This window comes from Penaeus chinensis, chromosome 7 (assembly GCF_019202785.1).
Source record: "Penaeus chinensis breed Huanghai No. 1 chromosome 7, ASM1920278v2, whole genome shotgun sequence".
Classification (NCBI taxonomy): Eukaryota; Metazoa; Arthropoda; class Malacostraca; order Decapoda; family Penaeidae; genus Penaeus; species Penaeus chinensis.
In genome coordinates this window covers 27,908,320-27,918,065 of record NC_061825.1, presented here as the reverse complement: position 1 = coordinate 27,918,065, position 9,746 = coordinate 27,908,320, and the positions used below count along the sequence as shown (strand labels likewise).

General features: G+C 28.5%; 1 protein-coding gene across 1 annotated transcript in view; it reads right to left on the bottom strand.

Annotated features, from left to right (window-relative positions):
- The window catches only part of LOC125027270, a 7,941-nt gene extending 729 nt beyond the window's left edge, over positions 1 to 7,212 (bottom strand). The window contains exons 1-7 of the mRNA XM_047616237.1: positions 7,176 to 7,212; positions 3,758 to 5,631; positions 3,397 to 3,515; positions 3,081 to 3,285; positions 1,159 to 1,329; positions 734 to 929; positions 1 to 526 (exon numbers count right to left, since the gene is read on the bottom strand). The exon at positions 1 to 526 is cut by the window's left edge and continues 729 nt beyond it. Of these exons, the coding sequence (XP_047472193.1) occupies positions 1 to 526; positions 734 to 929; positions 1,159 to 1,329; positions 3,081 to 3,285; positions 3,397 to 3,515; positions 3,758 to 5,631 (3,091 nt within the window). The 5' untranslated portion in view covers positions 7,176 to 7,212. The remainder of the gene's footprint in view (positions 527 to 733; positions 930 to 1,158; positions 1,330 to 3,080; positions 3,286 to 3,396; positions 3,516 to 3,757; positions 5,632 to 7,175) is intronic.
- Positions 7,213 to 9,746: the final 2,534 nt, after the last annotated feature.

Here is a 9,746-nt window from a genome sequence, read left to right as displayed (position 1 = left end):
TTTCCATCTTAGTCATGAGTCTCTGTCTTGTTACCTCTATTTTGCAGGTGAAAGATGAAGCTGATGATTCTACTGGCTGTTTCTCTTCGGTATGTATTTCTTCTTGTTCTTTCTGTAATGGTGCTGGTGATAAAGATGAATGGTCTGGTACATGAGAGATACGTGACTGGTCATCATCAACACAGAGGTCAGAGGTACTCTTCTGACATTCACTAACATCATCATCATTATTGCTCTCCAGACTGCTGAACTGGAAGTACCTTTTAAGAGGAACTTTGACAGTTTTTGCCTTCATTTTTTTTTCTGCTTTGCTCTTTGCCTTTGGTGGTCCTCCAAGAACATCTTGGCTTTCACTTGCCTTCCTTTTCCTGCTTGTAAATGGTTGTCTACTTCTTCTGGGTTTTCCTGATTCAGACCTTCTTCTCTTCCCTCTACCTCGGTGATGAGAAAGTGGGCAGGTGACTCCTCTTGGGCAAGTTCCTGTCAGGCTGTACTCTTCACAAACCAAAATATGCTGATTCTTGCACTGAAATATTGAAAGCAAATAATGAATATCCATGTAATAATAAATTATCTAAATTATACTAAGAAAAATTAAGAATGAAGACTATTATAAAATGAGTCTTACCATTAGACTAATGCAAGATTGATTAACAGACACATGAAAAACAAGTTCAGCATAGAAAAAGAAGAAGAAAAGATCCTATAATAATACAAATCAACAGGTGAGTACCTCTTCTCCAAGCGTGCAGTGACCCTGTAGAAACTCTGGGCAAATAGGAGCATTGGGATTGACACGCACATGCCTGTATGGACAATTATCTCGTGTGCAACTAGCTCTTACAAAATGTGAACAGACTGGCATCTTGTCAGGGTCGATGACATGTGAGAATGGACAGTTGCTTACTGGGCACCGACCTCGTAAAAACCTGTGAAAGATGAAATAAGGCACAATTAACAAAGATGAAAAAAAAAAAAAAAACTTGTTATGTAATTCTAATACATAACAAAAATAACTTAAACATACTGGATAAAAATGATTAAAGTACTCAATCTGTAACCCCGTCTGTAATTCAAAAATCTATCAAATACAAAAGTAAAGATGTGAGCATTCCTTAAAAAATGTCAAAGCCCCAATGAAATCCCACTGAAACAAACCTTGTGCACACAGCAATTCTCTTTGAGTCATGAATATATGGACATTCCCCTTGATCCTTCTTGCTGCAGCGACCAAATCTGTTGAAGAAGATGCAGTACTCATTTCGCTTCTGCATGGCTCCTCTTTTCCTTCTCTGTGACAGCATCTGCATACTTCGTTGCTTTGCCGAACTGGAAGAAATCATTCTATTATATTCTTCAATTCTTAATTACAAAATCAATAAAATGCTACTACATACAGTTTACATTTGACCCTAACTATTCTGTTCTTCATTATTCCAGATTTCAGAAAAGCTCATATCTGTCATCAGCAACTATTTGGAGAGAAAGGGGCACGGAGGGAGAGAGATGTGGGTAAGGAGAGAGGACGGAAGGAAGTGAAACAGGAGGAAATACCCCCTGCCTATCTGATCTTTCTCTTCTGCACCCATCCCTCTGAACTCTTTGAAACTCCAGAACTCTGAATATCTACACTATTTTACACTGGCATGCAATGCAACATGGACACACATTATTTCATACTGTGCCAGCTATGTGGGATAACACACCCACACCAAGCCCTTCCTAAGAGGCCCTCCTAAACTACGAGCTTCCATGCAGAAGTTCTACACTTGCTGCAACCTATTAAGTATAAAGCTAACCTTCTGAAGATTCAACTCCAACTCCAACAATCAAAACTTGTCTATCTGATCTTTCTGCCCCACACCCATCCCTCTATCCTCAACACTTGTCATCATTTGATGCCTGCAACACAAATCAACAATGCCCTACCAATAACCTCAATGTGAATTCCTTTACTCTTGCAGTTCTCAATAGCTAGAAAATCCCTAGTGAAGTGAAGCATTTCGTTTCCCCTATCATCCATGAACAGCAGTGCTCTCCCCACATGAAGAATCTGTCCCTCCCACTCACTCTCAATGCACCCTGCTTATACCTTTCAATTTGCCCATCTTCTCCCCTCTTTGGTATCCTCACTTCCCTGTGGCCCTGACTGTTGTATTTCTCTTGACCAAAGACTTTATGACCTTGGATGTTATTCTTTCAGTACACCTTTCACACTGCCTTTCATTCCAAGTTGTGATATTACCAAGTCCACATTGTGCTGAATCCCATTTCATTCAATATAAACTTATATTTCACAAGAAAATTTCCTTTGTTTTTGTGCATGTCCTAAACAATCCACTTTACCAGGAAAAACCTAACCTGTGTTCTTGCAAATATTCTCTTCTCCCATAAAAAAATCTATCCTGGAGCCTTGTAAGATTTCATAGGAATATCTATTTTCCTGTGTTCTTGCACATGGAATCCACTTATTTTCTTCTAAAAACCATTTCTGTCTCATAGGATTACTGCATGTTCCTAACTTTCAGATTTTTTCAAACAATCTTGATTGTTTGTACTTGCAATGCTAGATCTCAAGCAAATGTTGAAATTAACTTTTTCCAGTTTGAATCTCTGATCTGATCCTTCCAATAATTTTTTAATCATAATTTGGATACCTGATGAGATACAGCATTATGTTAAATGTTACCAAGTCATGACTTCTGTTCTTGTCTGTTGTCCTTAGAACTCAGATGCCAATCATGGTTTCACAATGCTGCCTTTATTTGATTAATCACCACATTGCTACACTTCCCTACTGAATCCTGGCACAGCACCCTTTTTTCTTTACACTTCAGTTAATGAGGGCTTTTCCTGTAGTCAGCCTCACTACTGTATCACCTGAGAATGCCCTCCTGTTTCCCAGTTTTGTATAGACATTAATTTGCACCTATAATGGTAATGGTATTTAAACCTTTGCTGAACCATGAATTTCTGCATTTCCCACACCAAAGGCACCCCAAAAGTTACCAGAATGCACACATTCAATTATGAGAAGTGACACAAACATATAAAAGTACAGAAAATTATAAATGCAGTACCTGACCACAGCCCGAGCCTGATGAACCCTTGTTAGTTCATACTGGCCATTTGCTGTGCGAGAATATGTGAGGCCACCAATGTGAACTCTTGAGAGGGCAGGCTGAATTCTTCCAGAACTTGTGGTATCTGTTATTCTCTTCAGGGTTCGCCCCCCAGCGCCAACCTGGAACTTGTGACCACGAAGATGAACAACACACATGGAATCTGAAAAGTCAAAAATACCTGTCAGTGACAACCAGTTCAAAATTACTTTTAATGAAAGACAAGTATCCTCCTACTTTTGCAAAAGCTTAAAGAAACAAAAAAAAATATTACCTGTTGCTTTCTTCTCATTCTCCATTTTTTTAGCCAGCTGCTTCCTTAATGAAGTTTTAGTTGACTTGTACAAAATTCCTCCAATATTAATAATCCGGTCTGAGCGAATTCCCAGTTTCCTGTTGGAAAAGACAGAAGGATGCCTGAAGAGACCTTTCACAAGAACTGTAACAATCCAGCAAATTTTAAAATACTCCAAAATGGACTATGGTTTGCATTTATTAATTCCTCTACAATTCCTACTTAAATCCAAAATTTGATATCTACATAATACTGATTATTAATTACCAACTTCAGTTAAAAACTTCTAAAATTGGTTTACATCAATCTTGAAATTGAAAAAAAAAAAAATGCTGCTTACCCTTTCCTAAATGCTGGATACCCAGTCTTAGCCTTAAAACTGTGGGAAGAGTCCAGCTTTAAGTGATTAATCTTGTACTTTGACACATGGCCCTTCATTCCTTTCTGCTTCTGATACAGACCAATGGCATCATTCACTTTGTATACACTGTTTCCATGCCTAAGGAGTGACTTTTCTCCATAACTTGTGGCCTTCTGAGAGGAATCTGACTTAAGGCGATTGATCTTGTACTTGGATATAATCCCCTTGGCAGCCTTCTGTTTCAGTGATAACCTAATACTATTGTTAACTACTTTATAGACATTATTTGCATTTCTTGCCTGAGAAAGACCACAAAATTTGGAAGACCAGCACTTGATAGGCTTAGCAGTTGCATATCTTACCAATGCATTGGATTTAAATACCCCAGAATTTGATCTTCTTCTAACTAATTTTGTCTTTGATATCACAAAAAATTTCTTTCCTTTCTCTGTATTTGTTTTGTTATTAGCAGACTTTGTGGCTTGATTTTCACCCTCCTCAGTCTTATTAGAGGAGCTGCTACTGGATTTTCTTCGTACAAGTTTGGTCTTTGTCTTCAACGTATACTTTGCATTGCCAGGACTAGCATCTTTTCCCACACTGCTTGAACCAGAAAGCTGTCTCACAAGTTTCGTTCGAGACTTAACAAGGTAGCGTTTTTTCACACCTGAGCTGGTTGAATATTTCCTGGCCTGTGTGGGAAATTTCAGTGAAGGCTGAGGTACTGAACTAACACTGCTTTTAAGATGACTCTTCTTCAGTACTCCAATGCGACCTTTATCTGATGACATGCTGCTTGAGCGCCGCCGCACCAGCTTTGTCTTGGAGATAACTTTGAACTTTGATGCTTTCTTTGAAGTGTCCTTTAGATTTCTTATTAAACTTTTTTTGGCACTGACTTGCTGTGATGTTGCCAGTTCCAACTTTGTCTGCTGCTCAGCATAAGGTCTACTTGAATTCACTGTTTGTTGATTTAAAACAGGATTACTGTTACTTGCTATTGATTGAATGAGTCTAGGATTGACCAAGATGTTGGAAGTTTTTGTGGAGGTAGTCCCTAATTGTGATTTTCCACTTTCTATTTGTGGAGGTTGAGTATGCATTCCAGGTACTTGGATCCCACTCTTTGTGAAAATCCTCTTTAAATTGCCATGCCTACTAGTTAAAGTTTGGCTTGCATTTTGTTGCAAGTTACTGGTCTGATTTACTTTATATACACTTTGATTCAGGATCTTGTCTGAGCCTGTGACCAGAACCTTATTGGCTGTCCATGAATATGGAGATATTTTTTGTTTCATATATGGTTGACTGGGATATAAATTTGTAGATGTAATGTTAGGCATTGATTTATTTTGAGTTGAAGCATTACCTAGGTTATGTCCCTGATTTTCTCTTCTTCCTGTCAATAAATGCAAAAACTTCCCTCCAATCGGTTTGGAAGAGCTAGCAGCAACATCTCCAGCTTCAGTAGAAGACAAATTAAAGTATGGTGACAAAGAGTTATTGCTCTCATATTTATTGTGTGTCTGGACTCCACTTGCTAACAACCTGGTTGCAGGATAGTGAACCCTTGACACAGAGGCTGTGCTGACATATGTAGATGCCAATTGTTGCTGCTTGTAATGTGTGGAATTGACTTTGGATATGCTAGAGACATTTGATGGGTAACAGTTATGCCTAGTATGTAGAGACTGGTTCTGACTGACTACAGGGTCTGATGGAGCAGGTCTTGATTTTTGGAAGAATGCTGGGTTTACATGTACTCTTGTTCCTTTCAGTGCTTTGTTTTTGTTTGGCAGGAAGTCTGGGTTTACGTGTATTTTCTTTTGTTCATCCGGAGGATCCATTACCATCTGAAAAAGAATGAGAATATAAGGAAAATGAAATAAATAAAGGTAAACATATGTGTATATATACTGGTGAGAGATAACCACAGAGATGCTTTTATACAGCCAATACAAATCAATTCCCATAAACTCTAAAATTAGCCTGAGCCCATCTCTCTTACTCTTACATGAAAATCTGATATATGATAGTTACTAGTAATTAAACCCAACTTCTCCCTGTAACCTTAATATGTAACTACTAATCACAAGTCATATGTCAATTACCATTGTTAATGGGAAATCAATAGCAATGATAAGTACTTGCAGCTATGAGTCACACTGCAGAGTATGAAATGTTCACACCAGAAATATTTTCCTCTAAAACTTCACATAAACATAAAGGACTCAAATTCTACCTAAAAGTGAATACATGGCATAATTCTGCTTACATGTTGAAATCTACATCATCCTTACCATTCTTATCCATTTCTCAGAGAATTTCCCATAGAATTTTACCCCTGTATAACTTAGACCTCACGTTAAAGTGCTATGCTCTGGAAACTGGGCTGTGAAAGGCAAGTCTTGGTTCAGAAAAGCTATGCATCACCCATATGAACAAACCAGGCACTGCTTGTGGACAGCTATAAGAGTTGTAGACTGCAGAAACCTACTATATTGAAGATATTGACAGTACTTTGAGTGGTACAGCTTCAAGCAATTACCATACCTCCTCACCATGTGCCAGTATATTTTGCCAAGATAGAACTTGTAGGCCTCCCTGGTAATCTATTGTCAAAAAAAGAACCACTACCAAGTAATAGGTGACAGAGATTTGTTAGCCTTTATTAGAGCATCAACAGGCACCAAGGCCACAGCAGGCAGCTTCAAAGTAACTATCATTAACCAGAAACATGATACAGCATCTCTTTACTTTTTAAAAATTTGGTTCACATCCTCCCCAAGCATAAGAATAAACATGGTATTTTACACAGTTGGTTTTCAGACTAAATCTATTATATCTGGCCAGTAGACATTATAAGCTGTCCATATGTGCTGCATCCACTAGAATCAGAGATACAAAACTTTCCTGAGTAATACCCAATCTGTTTCTACCCTGAGGCAACAGGTCAAGATAGGTAACAGGGAACTTTCACATTCAAATACAATATTTTTGACAATCTGCCTAACAAACGAGTGTTTACTGACAGCAGCACTTTCAGACTATTCATTCCAACTCTTTTTGTTATTTCTCTCTTACCAAACCTCCTTGAATATTTCTCTCTTTCTCACAACGGAATGTTTGTACTGGGAGAGAGTCAGATACCACATTGTCATTCAACCACACTACGTAAGACAGGAAATCGTCACATTATTCCGTTTAAAAGAATCCCTCCACAGAACCCACGGCTGGAGGTAGAAAGCAGAGGGACAGCAGAGTGACTTCGAAAATAAAATATCTCACTCTGGATATTTTAAAATCCCAGTGATATAAATACCCAAATAACGGAAATAGAGCAACTTCGAACTCCAAGGTGACTCTTAATCAAACGTAGTATTTTCGCGAAACGTACGAGATACAAAATAAAATGCGTAGAACCTTCCTGTTCACAATAATAATAATAATAATAATAATAATAATAATAATAATAATAATAATAATAATAATAATAATAATAATAATAATAATAATAATAATAATAATAATAATAATAATAATAATAATAATAATAATAATAATAATAATAATAATAATAATAATAATAATAATAATAATAATAATAATAATAATAATAATAATAATAATAATAATAATAATAATAATAATAATAATAATAATAATAATAATAATAATAATAATAATAATAATAATAATAATAATAATAATAATAATAATAATAATAATAATAATAATAATAATAATAATAATAATAATAATAATAATAATAATAATAATAATAATAATAATAATAATAATAATAATAATAATAATAATAATAATAATAATAATAATAATAATAATAATAATAATAATAATAATAATAATAATAATAATAATAATAATAATAATAATAATAATAATAATAATAATAATAATAATAATAATAATAATAATAATAATAATAATAATAATAATAATAATAATAATAATAATAATAATAATAATAATAATAATAATAATAATAATAATAATAATAATAATAATAATAATAATAATAATAATAATAATAATAATAATAATAATAATAATAATAATAATAATAATAATAATAATAATAATAATAATAATAATAATAATAATAATAATAATAATAATAATAATAATAATAATAATAATAATAATAATAATAATAATAATAATAATAATAATAATAATAATAATAATAATAATAATAATAATAATAATAATAATAATAATAATAATAATAATAATAATAATAATAATAATAATAATAATAATAATAATAATAATAATAATAATAATAATAATAATAATAATAATAATAATAATAATAATAATAATAATAATAATAATAATAATAATAATAATAATAATAATAATAATAATAATAATAATAATAATAATAATAATAATAATAATAATAATAATAATAATAATAATAATAATAATAATAATAATAATAATAATAATAATAATAATAATAATAATAATAATAATAATAATAATAATAATAATAATAATAATAATAATAATAATAATAATAATAATAATAATAATAATAATAATAATAATAATAATAATAATAATAATAATAATAATAATAATAATAATAATAATAATAATAATAATAATAATAATAATAATAATAATAATAATAATAATAATAATAATAATAATAATAATAATAATAATAATAATAATAATAATAATAATAATAATAATAATAATAATAATAATAATAATAATAATAATAATAATAATAATAATAATAATAATAATAATAATAATAATAATAATAATAATAATAATAATAATAATAATAATAATAATAATAATAATAATAATAATAATAATAATAATAATAATAATAATAATAATAATAATAATAATAATAATAATAATAATAATAATAATAATAATAATAATAATAATAATAATAATAATAATAATAATAATAATAATAATAATAATAATAATAATAATAATAATAATAATAATAATAATAATAATAATAATAATAATAATAATAATAATAATAATAATAATAATAATAATAATAATAATAATAATAATAATAATAATAATAATAATAATAATAATAATAATAATAATAATAATAATAATAATAATAATAATAATAATAATAATAATAATAATAATAATAATAATAATAATAATAATAATAATAATAATAATAATAATAATAATAATAATAATAATAATAATAATAATAATAATAATAATAATAATAATAATAATAATAATAATAATAATAATAATAATAATAATAATAATAATAATAATAATAATAATAATAATAATAATAATAATAATAATAATAATAATAATAATAATAATAATAATAATAATAATAATAATAATAATAATAATAATAATAATAATAATAATAATAATAATAATAATAATAATAATAATAATAATAATAATAATAATAATAATAATAATAATAATAATAATAATAATAATAATAATAATAATAATAATAATAATAATAATAATAATAATAATAATAATAATAATAATAATAATAATAATAATAATAATAATAATAATAATAATAATAATAATAATAATAATAATAATAATAATAATAATAATAATAATAATAATAATAATAATAATAATAATAATAATAATAATAATAATAATAATAATAATAATAATAATAATAATAATAATAATAATAATAATAATAATAATAATAATAATAATAATAATAATAATAATAATAATAATAATAATAATAATAATAATAATAATAATAATAATAATAATAATAATAATAATAATAATAATAATAATAATAATAATAATAATAATAATAATAATAATAATAATAATAATAATAATAATAATAATAATAATAATAATAATAATAATAATAATAACAAAAACAACATCATCGCGCCTCCATCAAAATCAAAAATTCCCGCCCAAAACA